We start from the raw sequence: 24,484 nt of genomic DNA, 5'->3' as shown, positions 1-24,484 counted from the left end.
AGCCTTGGCTATAGGTTCACTGCAAGCATAAAAACATGTTTGCAGCCTTTCCCCAAATGAAGTACGAGTCTTCTATTTACATTAACAATTACTTATATAGCGCCAGCATTTTCCGCTGCGCTTTACACTTATGTACAAACTTTTTTGTGCTTCTCTGGTTTACAACATTCCTGACATTTTGTAGGAGTGACAAGAATTTGCAGTTCAATGAACACAAGTGAAAATAATGACAATTTTAGGAATATACAGATCAAAGGTGAAAGAAGGAATCACGGGAGCAAGGGTGAAATGTTTGTTTGGGATTAGTAATTGTGAAGTGAAGTCTGTGTTTGCTCAGCCATTTCAATATGAACTCCACCACCTTGAGCCAATGTGTCTTCACATGTGCAGTTTTGTACAATGATTTTATTTCACCCTCTGCTGATGCACAAGGGAATTACAAAGCCATTGCTTTCATCCAAAGGACAGAGCCTTATTGGTCAGTTGTGGATAAAGTAAAAATGAAAAGCACACTACCTGGTTGGTACCTCTTAATAATTTGACGTCCCGTGCGCTGGATGAAAATGGGTCTGTTTCCAGAGATTTGGTTTTGCTTACTTGAGGCGAGTGAAAGAAAATCCTAGAGAAGCCGCGGCTTGCGCCGGCTTATTGGGGCTAATAGGATAGCCCCCAGCAAGACAATTACCCATGGCAATTTACCGCCCAGTCTGTTTTACTATTTACATGGTTGTTCCTAATAGTGTGCACTTGTTTTGTGATTATAATCACACTATGTTTCCACATAAATGAATAAATGTTACATGCCTTTTCATATTGGATCATTTGTTATTTTACATTGTGACCACTTAAGTCTCTTTACAAAGCACAATACAAATCTCCAACTCAAACAGGCAATTCACATTTTACTTCACTGTAGATGCATGCGATTGCCACTAGAAGGCATAGTAACACTATAGTTTAGCAAGAATTTAGATAATAGAACAATTTTAAACCACAAGATTTGTTTCTATTTTAAACAATATTTGTCTAGGCATCCTAATTTTGCACAATGAATGAAAAACATTGTTTCTCACTAGCGCTGTCCTAAAAAGAAATTTAGGAGATAAGCAAGCAATGACTTTCAGGAAAACAACCTCTTTATGTATACTGCATTTGCCATTTATAGCCAAATAGGTTACTAGAGTCCATTTATCTATAGTGACACTGAACATTGCTAAATGCTGCGTGACTAAAGTAATAACTAGTGGAACAGCTTTTAAACTAATATTTCTAATGTTCCCACATAATTAAGTATCTAACTGGCTGTGATCTGTGATAGCAGTTACAATTCTACCCAAACAATTCCCTTAATTGCCATTTACTAGCGGCAGAGGCTTGCCATTACTGAGCAGTGTTACTGTGCATGTGTGACCTTAGGTCACACGAGCACAGTGAGGGCCGAAGGATGCAAAGGATCCTGCATTGCAACTTTACTGAATGGGCCTGTTACTTAAAAATGTGAAAAACACTTGAAAAGTACAATTCCCACATGTTTTACAGATTCTTTCATGTTGGCAATGAATAGGCTTAAAAGTGTTAAAATAAATATTTGGAAAATGAAAAGGCTAACTAATACATTCACAATATAAACAAAATAAATAAAAAAGCAAAAACAAGCAGTATTGGTTTTATTAATTTAAATTGGGAAGACAATACATGAATATATGGCCCTTTTGACTTTATAAATTATTTACAGCTAACAAAGTCTATATTGGCCACTTCCATTGATTAGCAGGTGGTTCTTCAATTAGCGGTTCCCAAGGTTTCCATTGCACCATTTTCCTTGCCAGACTTAATTCATTTTCAGCCTGTTAAAAATATTATAAAATGAAGATTATAACCGTTAATAATTTGTATTCCTATCTAAATACAAAAATATTAGGACAAATGGGTTTGAATTACATAAGCTAAAATCTGGGTAATGCATATTGCCACATGGATGTTGGGAGCAGTCCCTGACTGGCTACAGCAAGATCTCTTTCAGGGATTTGGACACCTCACCTCTTTGACAGCAACAGCACCTACAGAAATATACTGCCGACAAGCCAAGCTCAGGTGAAACATGAAGGGTCACCTCAGGCGGAGACATGTATTTTAGGTATAATAATTTCAGCTCGCTACACCCCTGCGGTAGCGAGGGCACCCAACCCATAACGCAGCTAAACCTGATTACTATGGGTGTGATATGCGAGATAATGGGGATCACTTTAGAAAAGGAGATTGGGTGTGATATATCATTTGAATACCGCGCTAAGAGTCCATTCACATACGAGTTATACTTTAAAATAAAATCCCAGAGGTTCAATATCAATGAAACATATTTCAAATTTTAAAAACATGCTTGGGCCTGGAAAATAGCATTTTGTACCTCAGGAGACATACAATAGTTACTTGTTTTTGATTAGGAGTATAGAAATATAAATTGATAAAATATGAGAATATACCGTATATACTCGAGTATAAGTCGACCCGAATATAAGCCGAGGCACCTAATTCTACCACAAAAACCTGGGAAAACTTATTGACTCGAGTATAAGCCTAGGGTGGGAAATGCAGCTCTAGCCGTACACAGCCCTCAGTGCCAGATATGCCCTCATACTGCCAGATATGCCCTCATACTGCCAGATATGCCCCCACAGTGCCAGATATGCCCCCACAGTGCCAGATATGCCCCCACAGTGCCTGATATGCCCCCACAGTGCCTGATATGCCCCACAGTGCCTGATGTGCCAGATATGCCCTCATGCTGCCACATATGTCCCTCATGCTGCCACATATGCCCCTCATGCTGCCACATATGCCCCCTCATGCTGCCACATATGCCCCCTCATGCTGCCACATATGCCCCCTCATGCTGCCAGATACGTCCCCTCATGCTGCCAGATACGTCCCCTCATGCTGCCAGATACGTCCCCTCATGCTGCCAGATATGCCCCCTCATGCTGCCAGATATGCCCCCTCATGCTGCCACATATGGCCCCTCATGCTGCCACATATGGCCCCTCATGCTGCCACATATGGCCCCTCATGCTGCCACATATGGCCCCTCATGCTGCCAGATATACCCCCTCATGCTGCCAGATAAGCCCCCTCATGCTGCCAGATATGTCCCCTCATGCTGCCAGATATGTCCCCTCATGCTGCCAGATATGTCCCCTCATGATGCCACATATGCCCCCTCATGCTGCCAGATATGTCCCCTCATGCTGCCAGATACGTCCCCTCATGCTGCCACATATACCCCCTCATGCTGCCAGATATGCTCCCTCCCCAAGTGCCAGGTATGCCCCACAGTGTTGTTACTTACCCCTCCGTCGATCCCGCGCTGTCTTCTGGAGGGACACGAAGCGCACAGCACGCGCCTCTCCTGTGTCCCTCCTGCATCTTCGGCGGCCGCGGCGGGTCTATTAAAGGAAGTGCCGGTTCGTGATCAGAGGTCACGAACGGGTACTTCCTGTAATAGAACCGCCGCTGCTGCCGCCGGAGATGCAGGAGGGACACAGGAGAGCCGCGCGCTGTGCGCTTCGTGTCCCTCCTTCACACTGCTCTGCCTCTGCCTGTCACTGACTCGAGTATAAGCCGAGGTGGCTTTTTCAGCACAAAAAAAAGTGCTGAAAAAGTCGGCTTATACTCGAGTATATACGGTAATTACAATCAAAGCCCAAACCAGGTCATAATGGGGAATGAAAAAGGAGAAATTATACAAAAGAACCCCATTTATCCATTACTACAATTAGCAGAATTCTTTATAAAAAAAATAAATAAATAAAAATAAAAATCTGCTCAAAAGAAGAAGGAGTAAGTGTTTCCCACCAATGGAAAGTTATCGGATATTTCGGTGGTGCTATGACTCAGCACCATCACCTCTATTTCTATTATGCTCCAAAGACAATCGGCTACAGAGAAGGGAGTAAACCAATTTCTGCCGTTTTGGAATTAGGCCTAAGGCTACAATCAACAAATACCTCAGAATATAAAGCTTACAATACTGAATAGATAGGGAAACATCAGACAGAATAACCAAGGGTTCTTTTGGGCAAATGAAAAGAAAAATAATGGATCTATCTATATTGTTGAATCAGTGCCCAAAATCTAGATAAAGACAGGGTTTTAACGGGAACTGAGAGGTCTGCTAAGGGGCCCAGATGGAGAAGGGTTTGGGTTAGGATTGGGGTTTTTGTAGAGAATTGCTAGTCCTCGTTAACTGTTGCCAGCTCTACTATGTACATTTGCCAGTGGCTGGTCTGCACCAGACCGGCCACAATATTGTACTTTAAGGTGTTGGTCACTGTTTTCTTCTGACCCACTCCCAGCTCCCTGACTGGTTTACATGGAGAACACTAGTCAATCCCCAGGAGTAGTCTGCACTCCGCCTCCATTAGGAATGTCAATCCAGCAACAGACAGAACTGCAGGAGAGGGAATATCAACTTGGGAGATCCACAGCAGAGTTTCTGTAGCTGTCGACGAAGTTGAATAAGGATCCTGATAAGCCCCTGATGAAATCACTGCTTGTATTAGTCGTAGTCAGCTTCCTCATATACACACTAAGGAAGCCACTGACAACTAATACAAGCGGGGAAATGCGTCTGTGGAAGTCGAATTAAGAGGAGTGCATAGCCTCCGTTACGCGAGTGATTAGCCGGCCAGCCAAATAATCTGCCTGACTACCCCACTGCAAACACCTAGAAAGGGGAAAGAGAAGGCTGTTAGCACTGGACCCCAGTGCTAAGGGGGAATAAGGAGTGTGCTCCATTACCATTGTGCCGTTTCTAATATACTAACAACAGAAGGACCTTTTGTATAGAGCTTGCTGTGTATTGCAGGAACGCCTGCATGTTTTAAAAAGCTGGCAGTCGGACAATGCATGAAGTCCGGAGGAGAGTATTATAAGCCTTACCCGTAGACTAACAAATTGATTAACCATTGCATTCATATATATGGTTGGCCTTTCATACTAATATGCATGCGATATATACTGGAGGTTGCTTGTTAATATCAAGATTAAGGAGTATTTTATTGGGTATATATGCGAGTCTTAACAGTCAGGTCTGTTGTTAATTAATTATAATTGTGTTTGTTATGTTTTATTTTATGTGATACCGGCCGGTGTCTAAGTGTTCTTAATATATGCTAAATTGTGCGATAAATGTCCATACCTGGATGAGAGCACAGTCCTGTATTTTCTTGTTTTTATGTGGATTTTTTTTTAGGGTCATAAAAACCCAGCCCTTAGGACTTGCTGCTGACATACTGGGTCAACAGTGGCGCCAGGTTTTCTGTGTATTTTGGTTTTTATTCAATCTGATTTTAAATATTTAGAGTTCAATATGTAAACAGAGTATAATCTTAAAATTAAACTACAGAATAAGTAAAGTACATGCAAGGTTTTAATATTTCGCTATGCTGATATACTGTATCTGAAGGTCAACTTATAATAAATATTTTATTCCATATTTTATGGAAACTATAGTAAAAGAGAGGAGTTATGTTTAGTGACCATTCCATATTGCCCTCTTCTGGAACATCGTTCTGTTATGTTATTAACTGTATTTCTATATGTTCTCAGGTGCACCAAGAGGATAAAATACAGATGAACTAAAATCACTTTTACCAGTATGCCGATTCCTTTGGTTATGATTAATGCATTAGGAGTGCAGCACTTGCTAGGGCTAAAGGTGACTTAGAAATCTGTCTTTTCTGTGGCAGGTATATAGCTATCTAGCTGGCGCTGACTATATATAATGCAGCAGTTTAGAACACTTGCAGTATTACTAGGACAGAGGGACTGCTGTATCCATTGGTGAAATGTCTCTCCATCATTTTCCCATAGAGCACACTAGTCTGGGATAAGGTGTGAAAACCAGAAAGTGCAGGACTTCGTCCAAGTTCTCACGTGTTTTAAAAGCGGCAATAATTTATACAGCACAACTAACCTTGTTTGCCATGTAACTGGTTGCCGCTTTAAAAATACGTGAGCACTTGAAGGCCCATACTTCCTGGTTCTCACACTCGATTACATTCCCTCCCATACGTCTCCAAGCAGGGGCTGTAAGTAACTGTCAAGCACAGCACTCCCCTGTGTGATCAGTCAGGAAGACTGCTAGGAAGGAGCAGAGGGTGAGGTGAGGTGAGGGTGGGCGAGCACACTCTTTGCAGTCTCTTCCCCTTCCTCTGCTGGATGTGAAGCATGACAGTGATTGCCAATACAGAACATCGCTACTGATTTGTCCAAGTCCATCCTGAGAGACCTAGAAATGTCCCCCCCCCATCATTTCAATTCTTGTGTAAAATACATGCCATAGCGCACAAATGCGGAATCTGAGAAATGTCTGAAGACTCTTTGCGAGAGGCTTTGTGAAGGGAACAGGATTTTTTTTTTTTTTTTTTAACTACGTGTATTAGATATTAGAGGTCTGGGAACTTCATATACCTGCACTGGCTGATTTTCAGGCCACGTTTAAGCAAACTATTGCCTTAGCATTTTCCTATAGACATTTTTTGTTTGATAAGCTATCAATGTTTTTAAACAAATTCTCCATTTCTATAACCAGTAAATCCACATCACCAAACAATTCCTTACAGTTTTCCCATTATCAAAAAATAAGAATTTACTCACTGGTAATTCTATTTCTCGTAGTCCGTAGTGGATGCTGGGAACTCCGTAAGGACCATGGGGAATAGCGGGCTCCGAAGGAGGCTGGGCACTCTAGAAAGATCTTAGACTACCTGGTGTGCACTGGCTCCTCCCACTATGACCCTCCTCCAAGCCTCAGTTAGGACACCGTGCCCGGACGAGCGTACACAATAAGGAAGGATTTTGAATCCCGGGTGAGACTCATACCAGCCACACCAATCACACCGTATAACTCGTGATATGAAACCCAGTTAACAGTATGAAACAACCGAGCCTCTCAACAGATGGCTCAACAATAACCCGATTTAGTTAACAATAACTACGTACAAGTATTGCAGATACACCGCACTTGGGACGGGCGCCCAGCATCCACTACGGACTACGAGAAATAGAATTACCGGTGAGTAAATTCTTATTTTCTCTGACGTCCTAGTGGATGCTGGGAACTCCGTAAGGACCATGGGGATTATACCAAAGTTCCCAAACGGGTGGGAGAGTGCGGATGACTCTGCAACACCGAATGAGAGAACTCCAGGTCCTCCTCAGCCAGGGTATCAAATTTATAGAATTTTGCAAACGTGTTTGCCCCTGACCAAGTAGCAGCTCGGCAAAGCTGTAAAGCCGAGACCCCTCGGGCAGCCGCCCAAGATGAGCCCACCTTCCTCGTGGAATGGGCATTGACAGATTTTGGCTGTGGCAGGCCTGCCACAGAATGTGCAAGCTGAATTGTACTACAAATCCAACGAGCAATAGTCTGCTTAGAAGCAGGAGCACCCAGCTTGTTGGGTGCATATAGGATAAACAGCGAGTCAGATTTTCTGACTCCAGCCGTCCTGGAAACATATATTTTCAGGGCCCTGACCACGTCTAACAACTTGGAGTCCTCCAAGTCCCTAGTAGCCGCAGGCACCACAATAGGCTGGTTCAGGTGAAACGCTGACACCACCTTAGGGAGAAACTGGGGACGAGTCCTCAATTCTGCCCTATCCATATGGAAAATAAGATAAGGGCTTTTACAGGACAAAGCCGCCAATTTTGATACTCGCCTGGCCGAAGCCAAGGCCAATAACATGACCACCTTCCACGTGAGATATTTCAGATCCACGGTTTTTAGTGGTACAAACCAATGTGATTTTAAGAAACTCAACACCACGTTGAGATCCCAAGGTGCCACAGGGGGCACAAACGGGGGCTGAATATGCAGCACTCCCTTTACAAAAGTCTGAACTTCAGGTACTGAAGCTAGTTCTTTTTGAAAGAAAATCGACAGAGCCGAGATCTGTACCTTAATGGAGCCCAGTTTTAGGCCCATATTCACTCCTGCTTGCAGGAAATGCAGAAATCGACCTAGTTGAAATTCCTCTGTTGGGGCCTTTTCGGCCTCACACCATGCAACATACTTCCGCCATATGCGGTGATAATGATTTGCTGTAACCTCTTTCCTAGCTTTAATAAGCGTAGGAATGACTTCCTCCGGAATTCCCTCTTCCTTCAGGATCCGGCGTTCAACCGCCATGCCGTCAAACGCAGCCGCGGTAAGTTTTGGAACAGACAGGGCCCCTGCTGCCGCAGGTCCTGTCTGAGCGGCAGAGGCCATGGGTCCTCTGATATAATTTTTTTGAAGTTCTGGGTACCAAGCTCTTCTTGGCCAATCCGGAACCACGAGTATCGTTCTTACTCCTCGCCTTCTTATTATTATTCTCAATACCTTTGGTATGAGGGGCAGAGGAGGGAACACATAAAACGACTGGTACACCCACGGTGTTACCAGAGCGTCCACAACTATCGCCTGAGGGTCCCTTGACCTGGCGCAATATCTTTTATAGCTTTTTGTTGAGGCGGGACGCCATCATGTCCACCTGTGGCCTTTCCCAAAGGTGTACAATCCTTTGGAAGACTTCTGGATGAAGTCCCCACTCTCCCGGGTGGAGGTCGTGTCTGCTGAGAAGATCAGCTTCCCAGTTGTCCACTCCGGGAATGAACACTGTTGACAGTGCTAACACATGATTTTCCGTCCATCGGAGAATCCTTGTGGCTTTTGCCATCACCATCCTGCTTCTTGTGTCGCCCTGTCGGTTTACATGGGCGACCGCCGTGATGTTGTCTGATTGGATCAGTACCGGCTGGTTTTGAAGCAGAGGCCTTGCCTGTGTAGAGAAGTCACCTGACTTGACCAAAGTCCTTGGAATTTTCTTCCCTGTGTGACTGCCCCCAGCCTCAAAGGCTGGCCTCCATGGTCACTAGGACCTAGTCCAGTATGTCGAACCTGCGGCCCTCCTTAAGATGGGCACTCTGCAGCCACCATTTTAGAGATACCCTGGTCCTTGGAGACAGGGTTATCAGCCGATGCATTTGAAGATGCGATCCGGACCACTTGTCCAACAGGTCCCACTGAAAAGTTCTTGCATGGAACCTGCCGAATGGGATTGCTTCGTAGGAAGCTACCCTTTTGCCCAGGATTTGCGTGCAATGATGCACCGATACCTGTTTTGGCTTCAGGAGGTCTCTGACTAGAGATGACAGCTCCTTGGCTTTCTCCTCCCGGAGAAACACTTATTTCTGGTCTGTGTCCAGAACCACCCCCAGGAACAGTAGACGTGTCATAGGAACCAGCTGTGACTTTGGACTGTTTAGAATCCAACTCTCCTGTTGTAGCACTTTCCAAAATAGTGCTACCCCGACTAGCAACTGCTCCTTGGACCTCGCCCTTATAAGGAGATTGTCCAAGTACGGGATAATTAAAAACTCCCTTTTTTCGAAGGAGTATCATCATTTCGGCCATTACCCCGGTAAACACCCTCGGTGCCTTGTACAGTCCTGTCTGGACTTGGTAATGGTAATCCTGTACCACAAATCTGAGGTACTTCTGGCGAGGATGGTAAATGGGGACATGCAGGTAAGCATCCTTGATGTCCTGGGATACCATGTAATCCCACTCGTCCAGGCTTGCAATAACCGCCCCGAGCGATTCCATCTTGAACTTGATTTTTTTTTTTTTTTTTAATGTATGTGTTCAAGGATTTTAATATAAATGGGTCACACCGAACCATGCGGTTTCGGTACCCCCACCCGTGTAGAATAGTAACCCCGTCCTTGTTGAAGTAGGGGCACTTGAGTATTACCTGTTGGGAATACTGCTTATTAATTGCCTTTAGTACAGCCTCCCTGCCTGAGGGAGTTGTCGGCAAGCCATAATCTAGGAAACGGCTGGGGGGAGATATCTCGAATTCCAGCTTGTATCCCTGACATACTTCTTGAAAGAAACAGGGATCCACCTGTGAGCGAGCCCACTTATCGCTGAAAATTTTTTTAGACGGCCCCCCACCGTACCTGGCTACACCTGTGGAGCCCCCGCGTCATGCTGTGGGCTCAGAGGAAGCGAGAGAAGAATTTTGAATCTGGGAGCAGGCTGACTGGTGCAGCTTTTTCCCTCTTCCCTTGTCTCTGTACAGAAGGGAAACACCTTTGACCCGCTTGCTTTTCTGAAGCCGAAAGGACTGTACCCGATACAGTGCTTTCTTAGTCTGTGAGGAAACCTGAGGTAAAAATATTTCTTCCCAGTTGTGGCTGTGGATACGAGGTCCCAGAGACCATCCCCAAATAATTCCTCACCCTTATAAGGCAGAATCTTTTTAAAGTCAGCATCACCTGTCCCGTGACAGGTCTCTAATACCCTCCTGACAGAATGGACATTACATTCATTTTGGATGCCAGCCGGCAAAATATCCCTCTGTGCATCCCTCATATATAAGACGACGTCTTTAATATGTTCTCATGTTTGACAGGGTCACCGACCACGCTGCAGCAGCACGATCTGCAGGTCTCCGTCTAGTACCTGAGTGTGTAAATACAGACTTCAGGATATCCTCCTGTCTTTTATCAACAGGTACCTTCAAAGTGGCCGTTCCTAAAACGGCAGTGCCACCTTTTTTTGACAACCGTGTGAGCGCCTTATCCACCCTAGGGTATATCTCCCAGCGTAACTTATCCTCCTGGCGGGAAAGGGTACGCCATCAGTAACTTTTTAGAAATTACCAGTTTCTAAACGGGGGAACCCACGCTTTTCACACACTTCATTTATTCATCTGATGGGGGGAACAAAACACTGCCTGTTTTTTCTCCCCAAACCTAAGAACCGATTTTTAGAGGTGCTTGGGTTAATGTCAGAAATGTGTAACACATTTTTTATTGCCGGGATCAAGTCACGGATGTTCCTAGTGGATTGTGTATATGTCTCAACCTTGTCGACACTGGAGTCAGACTCCGTGTCGACATCTGTGTCTGCCATCTGAGAGAGTGGGCGTTTTTGAGCCCCTGATGGCCTTTGAGACGCCTGGGCAGGCGCGGGCTGAGAAGCCGGCTGTCCCACAGCTGTTACGTCATCCACCCTTTTATGTAAGGAGTTGACACTGTCGGTTAATACCTTTCACCTATCCATCCACTCTGGTGTCGGCCCCACAGGGGGCTACATCACATATATCGGCCTCTGCTCCGTCACCATATAAGCCTCCTCATTCAACATGTCGACACAGCCGTACCGACACACCGCAGACACACAGGGAATGCTCTAAACGAGGACAGGACCCACAAAAGCCCTTTGGGGGGACAGAGTGAGAGTATGCCAGCACACACCAGAGCGCTATATAATGCAGGGACTAACTGAGTTATGTCCCCTATAGCTGCTTTTTTTATATATGTATACTGCGCCTAAATTAAATGCCCCCCCTCTCTTTTTTAACCCTTTTCTGTGTTGTAAACTGCAGGGGAGAGCTAGGGAGCTTCCCTCCATCGGAGCTGTGAGGGAAAATGGCGCCAGTGTGCTTGAGGGAGATAGCTCCGCCCCTTTTCCGCGGCCTATTCTCCCGCTTTTTTATGGAATCTGGCAGGGGTATTTACCTCATATATAGCCCCTGGGGCTATATATTGAGGTATTTTTGCCAGCCAAGGTGTTTTTATTGCTGCCTCAGGGCGCCCCCCCCCAGCGCCCTGCACCCTCAGTGACCGGAGTGTGAAGTGTGTGAGAGGAGCAATGGCGCACAGCTGCAGTGCTGTGCGCTACCTTGGTGAAGACTGAGTCTTCATGCCGCCGATTTTCCGGACCATCTTCTTGCTTCTGGCTCTGTAAGGGGGACGGCGGCGCGGCTCCGGGACCGAACACCAAGGACTGGGCCTGCGGTCGATCCCTCTGGAGCTAATGGTGTCCAGTAGCCTAAGAAGCCCAATCCGGCTGCAAGCAGGCGAGTTCGCTTCTTCTCCCCTTAGTCCCTCGCTGCAGTGAGCCTGTTGCCAGCAGGTCTCACTGAAAATAAAAAAAACCTAAGTTTATTTCTTTCCAAGAGCTCAGGAGAGCCCCTAGTGTGCATCCAACCTCGGCCAGGCACGAAATCTAACTGAGGCTTGGAGGAGGGTCATAGTGGGAGGAGCCAGTGCACACCAGGTAGTCTAAGATCTTTCTAGAGTGCCCAGCCTCCTTCGGAGCCCGCTATTCCCCATGGTCCTTACGGAGTTCCCAGCATCCACTAGGACGTCAGAGAAAAAACCCCAAAACAAATAAATACTAAATAATCCAACTATTGAATCTAATAGGTCTAAAGTAGTTGGGCAGGGTTTGTACACACACATGGGTCTCCTCTGGTTTGATATAACATAACATTGCACTTCCTAAATTCTCAAAGGTTGTGTGGAAGTTGTTGATCTTGTTCTGGTGTACAATCTGTTAATATGTTCCAAAAACTAAATTTTGGGGGATGTTTTTTTTTTTATTTTAAATCAAAGAGTTTAGTAAAACAAGAAAAGTAAACATGCAGCATACAAGAGAATTTTTAATAAACTACAAACATATTAATGCAGCAGTAAGGGTGTCCATTACAGTTGCTATGGCTGGAAGGAAATAGGACTGTCAGGAACAATAAAAGCATATTGGAAGGGTGGGGTGTAATACTTGGCCTACAAAGGTGCAAGGGACAAAGAGGACACGAGGAGGTGTTGTACAATGTGTCCAAAGAGAAGGCTGTCTGAAGAGTTTATTAGTCTACACCCTATGGGTCACAATAGGACCTCAGCAGTGTATTCACTTGCTAATGGGATTTTTCAACAAAATAACTATCTTTGCTACAAACCTAGGAAAATGGCCTCCTGAAAAATCAAATATTAAATCAAGCATCTGTGGGATAAGAAATGACAAGCTATTTGAGCAGAGATCCACCAAAAGGCTCCAAAGGCCATGGGACACCTAACAGACAACTACGGCCTGCTATTTTTCAGACACTCTTAACATCTTCTGCCTGCCCCTCTACCCCAACCTCCCCAGTATTTCATCCTAACTTTACAGTAAAATAGGTGTGTAACTCGCTGATGAGCAAAGCACATATAATAGAGTCCATTTTACATACTTTTTTTCAATAAGTTAACTTTTGTAAATACATAAGTATTTGTTTTAAAAATAAAAAAGCATTTTCAAAAAACAACTGTTCGTTTTTCACCTGTGAAATAACTTCTTCTATTTGACCACAGTTAAACTTTTCCTCCAAATTCACAACAATAGGTTCCTAGAATGAGGAAACAAAAATAACAAAATTAAGAATAAAAAATAACAAAAATAATCTTACAAGTTTGCTGATATCTCACCCCCACACCCCTCATGGGAACAGAATTTATCTCTACGATTGAATTCACGGATTAATGCTGTTTTCAGATTTTATTCTCAGGATATGTTTGGGAGTACATTTATATGCTTTAGTTTGTTTTGAATAATTGTTTTTTTTCTCCATATTTAAGGAATCCATATGAATATGATGGATACCCACTGATATTACAGGTTAATTATTAGATTGTATAATTACATATATGTTTAGGTTGGTTAATTAAAGCATTGTTCAAAATAAAATTGAGCAATATTTGAGCGCGCATCTATACTCTACTTGAGTGATAAACATTTCTTAATATCATATGTACAAACACATGTACATACATACTGCTATGACTCCAAGGTCCTTCAAGCTGTATGCACCCACTATGATTTATTTTCTGCTTTACGTCTGCTGTGGTTAGTCCTTGCACTCAGTACATATAGGCTATGGACAGAATCAAACTGAAGACAACTTCTGCATTATAAAACTTCCTCCATACAATGCAAGGTCATGTAGAACATTTATTAGGGTCTATTTACGAAGCCTTGGATGGAGATAAAGTCGCTGGAGATAAAGGGGGTCATTCCAAGTTGATCGCACGTAGCAACTTTTTGCTGCTCATGCGATCAACTAGACGCCGCCTATGGGGGTGTGTATTTTAGCATAGCAGGGCTGCAAACGCTTGTGCAGCCCTGCTATGCTAAAAAAGTTGTGTGTAAAATAAGAATTTACTTACCGATAATTCTATTTCTCGGAGTCCGTAGTGGATGCTGGGGTTCCTGAAAGGACCATGGGGAATAGCGGCTCCGCAGGAGACAGGGCACAAAAAGTAAAGCTTTAGGATCAGGTGGTGTGCACTGGCTCCTCCCCCTATGACCCCCCTCCAAGCCAGTTAGGTACTGTGCCCGGACGAGCGTACACAATAAGGGAGGAATTTTGAATCCCGGGTAAGACTCATACCAGCCACACCAATCACACCGTACAACTTGTGATCTAAACCCAGTTAACAGTATGATAACAGCGGAGCCTCTGAAAAGATGGCTCACAACAATAATAACCCGATTTTTGTAACTATGTACAAGTATTGCAGATAATCCGCACTTGGGATGGGCGCCCAGCATCCACTACGGACTCCGAGAAATAGAATTATCGGTAAGTAAATTCTTATTTTCTCTATCGTCCTAGTGGATGCTGGGGTTCCTGAAAGGACCATGGGGATTATACCAAAGCTCCCAAACGGGCGGGAGAGTGCGGATGACTCTGCAGCACCGAATGAGAGAACTCCAGGTCCTCTTTTGCCAGGATATCAAATTTGTAGAATTTTACAAACGTGTTCTCCCCTGACCACGTAGCTGCTCGGCAGAGTTGTAATGCCGAGACCTCTCGGGCAGCCGCCCAAGATGAGCCCACCTTCCTTGTGGAATGGGCCTTAACCGATTTAGACTGTGGCAGGCCTGCCTCAGAATGTGCAAGTTGAATTGTGTTACAAATCCAACGAGCAATCGACTGCTTAGAAGCAGGCGCACCCAACTTGTTGGGTGCATACAGTATAAACAGCGAGTCAGATTTTCTGACTCCAGCTGTCCTGGAATATATTTTCAGGGCCCTGACAACTTCTAGCAACTTGGAGTCCTCCAAGTCCCTAGTAGGTGCAAGGCACCACAATAAGCTGGTTCAGGTGAAACACTGACACCACCTTAGGGAGAGAACTGGGGACGAGTCCGCAACTCTGCCCTGTCCGAATGGACAAACAGATATGGGCTTTATTGAGAAAAAACCACCAATTTGACACTCGCCTGGTCCAGGCCAGGGCCAAGAGCATGGTCACTTTTTATGTGAGATGCTGCAAATCCACATATTTGACTGGTTTTAAACCAATGTGATTTGAGAAATCCCAGAACTACGTTGAGATCCCACAGTGCCACTGGAGGCACAAAAAAGGGGTTTGTATATGCAATACTCCCTTGACAAACTTCTGGACTTCAGGAACTGAAGCCAATTCTTTCTGGAAGAAAATTTACAGGGCCGAATTTGAACCTTAATGGACCCCAATTTGAGGCCCATAGACACTCCTGTTTGCAGGAAATGCAGGAAACGACCGAGTTGAAATTTCTTTGTGGGGCCTTCCTGGCCTCACACCACGCAACAAATTTTCGCCACACGTGGTGATAATGTTGTGCGGTCACCTCCTTTCTGGCTTTGACCAGGGTAGGAATGACCTCTTCCGGAATGCCTTTTTTCCCTTAGGATCCGGCTTTCCATCGCCATGCCGACAAACGCAGCTGCGGTAAGTCTTGGAACAGACATGGTACTTGCTGAAGCAAGTCCCTTCTTAGCGGCAGAGGCCATAAGACCGCTGTAAGCATCTCTTGAAGTTCCGGGTACCAAGTCCTTCTTGGCCAATCCGGAGCCATGAGTATAGTTCTTACTCCTCTACGTCTTATAATTCTCAGCACCTTAGGTATGAGAAGCAGAGGAGGGAACACATACACCGACTGGTACACCCACGGTGTTACCAGAACGTCCACATCTATTGCCTGAGGGTCCCTTGACCTGGCGCAATACCTGTCCCGTTTTTTGTTCAGACGGGACGCCATCATGTCCACCTTTGGTATTTCCCAACGGTTTACAATCATGTGGAAAAAACTTCTCAATGAAGTTTCCACTCTCCCGGGTGGAGGTCGTGCTGAGGAAGTCTGCTTCCCAGTTTCCATTCCCGGGATGAAAAACTGCTGACAGTGTTATCACATGATTTTCCGCCCAGCGAAAAGTCCTTGCAGTTTCTGCCATTGCCCTCCTGCTTCTTGTGTCGCCCTGTCTGTTTACGTGGGCGACTGCCGTGATGTTTTTCCCACTGGATCAATACCGGCTGACCTTGAAGCAGAGGTCTTGCTAAGCTTAGAGCATTATAAATTTACCCTTAGCTCCAGTATATTTATGTGGAGAAAAGTCTCCATACTTGATCACACTCCCTGGAAATTTTTCCCTTGTGTGACTGCTCCCCAGCCTCTCAGGCTGGGCTCCGTGGTTACCAGCATCCAATCCTGAATGCCGAATCTGCGGCCCTCTAGAAGATGAGCACTCTATAACCACCACAGGAGAGACACCCTTGTCCTTGGATATTGGGTTATCCGCTGATGCATCTGAAGATGCGATCCGGACCATTTGTCCAGCAGATCCCACTGAAAAGTTCTTACGTGAAATCTGCCGAATGGAATTGCTTCGTAGGAAGCCACCATTTTTACCAGGACCCTTGTGCAATGATGCACTGTTTTTAGGAGGTTCCTGACTTGCTCGGATAACTCCCTGGCTTTCTCTTCCGGGAGAAACACCTTTTTCTGGACTGTGTCCAGAATCATCCCTAGGCACAGCAGACGTGTCGTCGGGATCAGCTGCGATTTTGGAATATTTAGAATCCACCCGTGCTGATTGTAGCAGTATCCGAGATAGTGCTACTCCGACCTCCAACTGTTCCCTGGACTATGCCCCTATCAGGAGATCGTCCAAGTAAGGGATAATTAAGACGCCTTTTCTTCGAAGAAGAATCATCAATTCGGCCATTACCTTGGTAAAGACCCCGGGGTGCCGTGGACAATCCAAACGGCAGCGTCTGAAACTGATAGTGACAGTTCTGCACCACGAACCTGAGGTACCCTTAGTGAGAAGGGCAAATTTGGGACATAGAGGTAAGCATCCCTGATGTCCCGGGACACTATATAGTCCCCTTCTTCCTGGTTCGTTATCACTGCTCTGAGTGACTTCATCTTAATTTGAACCTTTGTAAGTGTTCAAAAAAATTTTTTTTTTTTTTTTTTTTTTAGAATAAGTCTCACCTAGCCTTCTGGCTTCAGTACCACAATATAGTGTGGAATAATACCCCTTTTCTGTAGTAGGAGGGGTAATTTAATTGTCACCTGCTGGGAACACAGCTTGTGAATTTTTTCCCATACTACCTCCTTGTCGGAGGGAGACTTGGTAAAGCAGACTTCAGGAGCCTGCGAAGGGGAAACGTCTCGACATTCCCATCTGTACCCCCGGGATACTACTTGTAGGATCCAGGGGTCCTGTACGGTCTCAGCGCCATGCTGAGAACTTGTCAGACGCGGTGGAACGCTTCTGTTCCTGGGAATAGGCTGCCTGTTGCAGTCTTCTTCCCTTTCCTCTATCCCTGGGCAGATATGATCTTATAGGGACGAGAGGACTGAGGCTGAAAAGACGGTGTCTTTTTCTGCAGAGATGTGACTTAGGGTAAAAAACGGTGGATTTTCCAGCAGTTGCCGTGACCACCAGGTCCGATGGACCGACCCCAAACAAGTCCTGTTCCTTTATACGGCCATTCTGTGCCGTTTGGAATCTGCATCACCTGACCACTGTCGTGTCCATAACATCTTCTGGCAGTTATGGACATCGCGTTTATTCATGATGCCAGAGTGCAAATATCCCTCTGTGCATCTCGCATATATAGAAATGCTCTATAGTCAATAAAATACTGTCCCTGTCAAGGGTATCAATATTTTTAGTCAGGGAATCCGACCAAGCCACCCTAGCTCTGCACATCCAGGCTGAGGCGATCGCTGGCCGCAGTATAACACCAGTATGTGTGTATATACTTTTTATTATATTTTCCAGCCTTGTCAGCTGGTCCTTGAGGACGGCCCTATCTATAGACGGTACCGCCACTTGTTTTGATAAGCGTGTGAGCGCCTTATCCACCTTAAGGGGTGTTTCCCAACGCGCCCTAACTTCTGGCGGGAAAGGGTATACCGCCCATAATTTTCTATCGGGGGGAACCCACGCATCATCACACACTTTATTTAATTTATCTGATTCAGGAAAAACTATGGTAGTTTTTTCACATCCCACATAATACCCTCTTTTGTGGTACTTGTAGTATCAGAAATACGTAACACCTCCTTCATTGCCTTTAACGTGTGGCCCTAATAAGGAATACGTTTGTTTATTCACCGTCGACACTGGATTCAGTGTCCCTGTCTGTGTCTGTGTCGACCGACTAAAGTAAACGGGCGTTTTAAAACCCTTGACGGTGTTTTTGAGACGTCTGGACCGTACTAATTGTTTGTCGGCCGTCTCATGTCGTCAACCGACCTTGCAGCGTGTTGACATTATCACGTAATTTCCTAAATAAGCCATCCATTCCGGTGTCGACTCCCTAGAGAGTGACATCACCATTACAGGCAATTGCTCCGCCTCCTCACCAACATCGTCCTCCTACCTGTCGACACACACGTACCGACACACAGCACACACACAGGGAATGCTCTGATAGAGGACAGGACCCACTAGCCCTTTGGAGAGACAGAGGGAGAGTTTGCCAGCACACACTAAAAACGCTATAATTATATAGGGACAACCTTATATAAGTGTTTTCCCTTATAGCATCTTAATATATATATAAGCATATCGCCAAATTAGTGCCCCCCCTCTCTGTTTTAACCCTGTTTCTGTAGTGCAGTGCAGGGGAGAGCCTGGGAGCCTTCCCTCCAGCCTTTCTGTGAGGGAAAATGGCGCTGTGTGCTGAGGAGATAGGCCCCGCCCCTTTTTCGGCGGCCTCGTCTCCCGCTCTTAACGGATTCTGGCAGGGGTTAAATATCTCCATATAGCCTCCGGAGGCTATATGTGAGGTATTTTTAGCCAAAATAGGTATTCATTTGCCTCCCAGGGCGCCCCCCTCCCAGCGCCCTGCACCCTCAGTGACTGCCGTGTGAAGTGTGCTGAGAGGAAAATGGCGCACAGCTGCAGTGCTGTGCGCTACCTTTAGAAGACTGAGGAGTCTTCTGCCGACGATTCTGGACCTCTTCTTACTTCAGCATCTGCAAGGGGGCCGGCGGCAAGGCTCCGGTGACCATCCAGGCTGTACCTGTGATCGTCCCTCTGGAGCTGATGTCCAGTAGCCAAGAAGCCAATCCATCCTGCACGCAGGTGAGTTCACTTCTTCTCCCCTAAGTCCCTCGTTGCAGTGATCCTGTTGCCAGCAGGACTCACTGTAAAATAAAAAACCTAAGCTAAACTTTCCTAAGCAGCTCTTTAGGAGAGCCACCTAGATTGCACCCTTCTCGGCCGGGCACAAAATCTAACTGGCTTGGAGGGGGGTCATAGGGGGAGGAGCCAGTGCACACCACCTGATCCTAAAGCTTTACTTTTTGTGCCCTGTCTCCTGCGGAGCCGCTATTCCCCATGGTCCTTTCAGGAACCCCAGCATCCACTAGGACGATAGAGAAAACAAGACTAGCCCTGGTCGATGGAACCATCGATGAAGGTCCCGGAATGGACGTCAGACATCCGCCCTCCGAGCCCGGAAAACGTCGAGTTGACGCCCCAGAACGCCTTCCTCCTGTCAATCTTCTTGCGGTCGCCGCTGCGACCGATTTCTTCGTACGCATCATCGCTGCCCGGCGACGGCCGTCGCCGAGCAACGGCGCGCCTGCGCAAAACGGCCGCCGCGCAGGCGCAGTTACGACCCGTCCGCACTGCTGCGATGAATCACAGCGTGCGAACGGGTCGGAATGACCCCCAAAGTACCAGCCAATCGGCTCCTAATGGGGCCCACACACTGTGCTATTTGTGCTAGGTGCGATTTAAGCCTATACAATCTGTGCTATGCGATTTGGACTAAGTGGGGAATGCTATTTGAACTACATCCGATTTTGAATACACTACAATGTACTATGGGGGTCACTCCGAGTTGTTCGCTAGCTGATTTCGTTCGCAGCGCAGCGATCAGGCAAAAAAACGGCAGTTCTGCGCATGCGGCGCAATGCGCATCGTACTCTTACAACGAACTACGTAGTTTCACACAAGGTCTAGCAAAGCTTTTCAGTCGCACTGCTGACCGCAGAGTGAATGACAGGAAATGGGTGTTTCTTGGTGTCAACTCACCGTTTTCAGGGAGTGAGTGGAAAAACGCAGGCGTGCCAGATAAAAACGCAGACTTGGCTGGTGAAACGTAGGTGTGGCTGGCAGGGAGTGTTCGTGACGTCAAAACAGGAACTGAATAGTCTGAAGTGATCGCAAGCTAAGAGTAGGTCTGGAGCTACTCTGAAGCATCACAAAATTATTTTGTTGTCGATCTGCGATCCTTTCGTTCGCACTTCTGCTAAGCTAAAATACACTCCCAGAGGGCAGCGGCTTAGCGTTTGCATGGCTGAGCGAACAACTCTAAATGAGGGCCTGTGTGTGCTGTAGTACAAAAATACCTGCCTGCACATACTATTTTGCCTTGAGATATGGACTAGACGGGAGCATGCATCGCAAGGGACAATACAATTGGGTACATTTTATCAGGGGTGTGTGTCTGAGGACATGTATTGGTAAGGGAATCGTATCTGTAAACATTTTGGGAAAAGATTGGCTCATGCGGGAATGAAGACGTGGTTTGGGGGATTTTTTTTTTAGGGGGGGGGGATTAAGGGTAATTAGATTAATGACAACGTGTGCACCTTATTGACAGTTATATCAGGCTGATCATCAGTTATAAATCCGGATTTGAATTTTACATTTAATTTTCTTAGATGGACCACATGTAGGCCAGACTAGACCTTTAGTGACACCTGATTCTATATTTCTAATTTTATACCACGATTGTTCATTGGGCTAATATGTCAGCTACAATTAGAGCCAAAACAAACTGTGCAATGTTCTTGGATATATTTGGTTTTTCTTATACAATTCCTACCGATAACAAATCCTACTGATTTCGACAACAAGGAAGGGTTAACCTTCACATACTTTATATCAGTATTATAATTCCAAGCTGCCCAGACCTGGTGTCTGCACATAAACAGCTGTTACAAAATAGAGGGCGTATTATGCAAGCTGTGGTAGGGAGAACTATAAACCCTAAGACAACCAACCTAAAGACATTTCTGGATTGACAGGGATGACATAATAAAGTCACTGACCAGGAAGAATCTCCAATATACTGAATATAGCAGGAGGACAAAACTAGTAGGTGAACTAAGAGCCATAGGAAGAGAACTCCATTATAGCATTGTACTAAATTGGACAGTTATATTTTGTAAACATATAAATATTAAATAATAAAAACATCTGTATAAGCGCTATTCATCATGTATCATTATTATTATTTGAAAACATTCTAAGAAACTACTTACAGCCTTTACAGCATTTAATCGCTCATTCACAATCTGCTCGGTGTATTTCCGGTATGCCGCATCATTTGGAATGGTCTGCAGTGTAGCGAGAATTTTTGTATATAATATCCTCAAACGCTGAAACACAGAGAGGTGAGAAAGTGTACAATTGAAGTTTTTCAGGAAACACAAATAGATCACAAAGAAATACTCATTTGATATGCAGTGTGGATTTGTATCTAAAAAGGAAATATTTTTAACATACCTCATGGGGATTTTGAGCTACAGCTAATCCAACCAATCCAGTGGTCTGAAAAAAACAAAACAAAAATAACGTTCTTTAAACTGCAGAAATGACTTTGAAGCTACTACACTAAATATGTAAGTTTGTATAGCTGGGAAATGTAGCATATTATTAACCTTTATTTATATGGCGCCACATGGGATCAGCAGCACCCAATTACAGAGTAAACAAATAAGCAAAACATGAAAACAGTGACTTACAGTTCAATACAATATAGGACAAGTACAGGGTATATAAACACAGCTGCATCAGCAGACAACACTGACATAAGTATCAGGGTGGCAGAAACCCGAGGGATTTGGTGCCGTCAAAGGGAGTTAGAGACATTTAAAAGCACATGAAGGAAGAGGGCCCTGCTCATGAAAGCCAACATTCTAAAGGGGAGGGATAAGGATGCACTGGTTCAATTAATGTATTGCCAACATTCAGGTTTATCCAAAACCTTAGTATTTAACCAACCATGGGATAGATGTAATAGCTTGTCATCCAACCTGGTTTTGTCTTTTTAATAATTGCTACTTTAAAACATCAGGCAGACTTGTATGGAACCAGCCGATGCCTGCAGCTTGTAGGCCATTACATTTACCCCCAAAACTTAATTTGACTAAATTTTAAACAGGACACAGTTACCAATTCAATGAGCTACAGAAAGAGAGCAGAAAGGGCCTAAATCAGATGTGGTTGGAGGTGTTATTGCTGCTGCGGCACACGTACATTACACCTACCGTGCAAGCATATACAATGGGAGCCAAGGCATGCACCATGCGTGGTACGTGTGACACACATGAATAGATATGCAATTACTAATTTTAACAGGCAAGTTGATCATAATGTGCATTAAGTACCTTTTGTTTCAGTTTATGAAGTCTATAGATTTCAGAGCCCAATAGCTACAGTATTATCGCCTTAGTGTCGTAGGTGAGCACCTGCAATCCAAGTGTATGTATGTATGTATGTATGTATGTATATGCAGGATTTTATATATATATATATATATATATATATATATATATATATATATATCTATCTTACCACAGTATACCATTAAGCCAGGACACTCATGAATGCCACAGGTTCTATGGCTGATTAAGACAAAGTGAAATGCAGGCTTGAATTACGTCAGCCACAGATCCTGTGTAACTCATGAGTGTGTATGTGATGATAATGATGCTGTCTCAGCTCGGAACAGGAGCCGCAAGGTTGTCGGGGCATTAGGAGGCGCTGTAGGTGAGCGGAGACCTATCACCCACAGCCTGCAGACACTGCGGGTACACAGCGGCACCCGGAGCCAGCGCTATGACCTCCACTCTCTCACCTTTTTCAGTACACCGGCCATAGCTGTCTCGCAATGCACTGTGGGTAGCAAGATCCGCCGTTCAGACTGCCGCAGCCAGACTCAAGCAAACAATCGCCGAGTCACGTAGATCATTCATCCTTTTTCTGCTGATAGCGTCACACACCGGGGCCGATTGTATCTTTTCCAGCAGAAATTTGCATCACCGTGACCGCACAAACCTACCGCAGTGCCCTTGCATAGCTTTGTAGATCGGGGAAGGAAGGCTGGCAGGCTGTATGTATGTATGTATGGAGTTAGGAAGGTAATGGCGGATCACTGGGGACCGGGAATGGAGGAGATGTTCCAGTGCCAAAGGAATTCCCGCTGATTTGTCCTTAAAAAATAATTTTAGGAAAAATCAGACTTTAGGCCCCGATCCAATAGTGCGATATGACCAATTTTCATCTGATTTCGAGCTCTCTGTTTGATGAATCAGATGAAAAGTGTCACATCGCATGTCATTTTCCTCTGACTCCAATCCGAGGCGCGTTCCCATGCTCCTCGGATTGGAGCCGCGGATCGGCATGGCTGCCATGAATATTTATCACAATCGGAGGAGAAGGTGCACATCGGAATGCATACTTGCCTACTCTCCCGGAATGGCCGGGAGGCTCCCGAAAATCAGGTGACCCTCCTGGCCCCCCCAGAAGAGCAGGCAAGTCTCCCGATTTCAGGGGTCCCCCCGTGCCCGACCGCCCACTTAGCGAGTAAAGTGGGCAGTTCGGGCAGGTGATGACGCAATTCTTGTTGAATTGCGTCATCATAGCCACGCCCCCTGCTGTATAATGCCGGTAGGCGTGGCTTACATGACGCGATCCCCGGAGCCACGACCCTGTTCTGCCTCCACCACGCCCTCGTTCCACCTCTGGCCCGCCCCCTCTGCATGGCACGTCTCAGCCCGCCCCCCTGCTGAGCTGACCTGGCTGCTCTCTCCCGGAGAGAGCAGCCAAAAAGTCGGCAAGTATGACACAATCGGATGTGATTCATCAGATGTAAGAAAAACCACTAAAGTTGCAAATCGTAATTGCAGGACACCTGGGAAGCTGTCGGGGGAAAATCCGATCCAACTTTCAGTTCAGATATGTCTCACTAGTGAATGGGGGCCTTAACTCCTTGGCTCATTTTTGTCCTTCAGTTTAATAGTAAAAATCCTGCAGCTGCAGGGTTTTTCAAAATTGAGCTCATAATTGAATATTCCCCATAGATATGAGTAGCAGTAAGGCAGCTATTGGCTTGGGGACAAATACAAGCAAATAGTCCAGATGCTATTACCAGTATGCCTTAGTCTGTGTATCCACTCCATTGGTTACCGGTATTTTACCTTATTCAATATAAAATTCTTTTACTTACATACAAGGCTAATAACCAGTGGTGCAAGTGGGCGGGTACGGGTGGGTACGGCGTACCCGTAAGAATTTAGCCGTGGGTA

The 24,484-nt window shown here is 45.4% G+C and overlaps 1 protein-coding gene across 1 annotated transcript; it reads right to left on the bottom strand.

Moving 5' to 3' along the window:
- Nucleotides 1-1,650: 1,650 nt before the first annotated feature.
- Nucleotides 1,651-23,694, bottom strand: NDUFA5 (NADH:ubiquinone oxidoreductase subunit A5). Its single transcript, XM_063927176.1, has 5 exons — nucleotides 23,035-23,694; nucleotides 21,681-21,725; nucleotides 21,437-21,553; nucleotides 13,158-13,223; nucleotides 1,651-1,847 (listed from the first exon to the last, which is right to left on the bottom strand). Exons 1-5 carry the CDS (start codon nucleotides 23,053-23,055, stop codon nucleotides 1,746-1,748), a joined length of 351 nt encoding a protein of 116 aa, XP_063783246.1. The 5' UTR covers nucleotides 23,056-23,694; the 3' UTR covers nucleotides 1,651-1,745.
- Between the last annotated feature and the right edge of the window lie 790 nt (nucleotides 23,695-24,484).

Source organism: Pseudophryne corroboree, chromosome 6, assembly GCF_028390025.1.
Source record: "Pseudophryne corroboree isolate aPseCor3 chromosome 6, aPseCor3.hap2, whole genome shotgun sequence".
Lineage (NCBI taxonomy): Eukaryota > Metazoa > Chordata > Amphibia > Anura > Myobatrachidae > Pseudophryne > Pseudophryne corroboree.
Note: the sequence above shows the minus strand (reverse complement) of the source record. Positions and strands in the feature narration are given on the sequence as shown.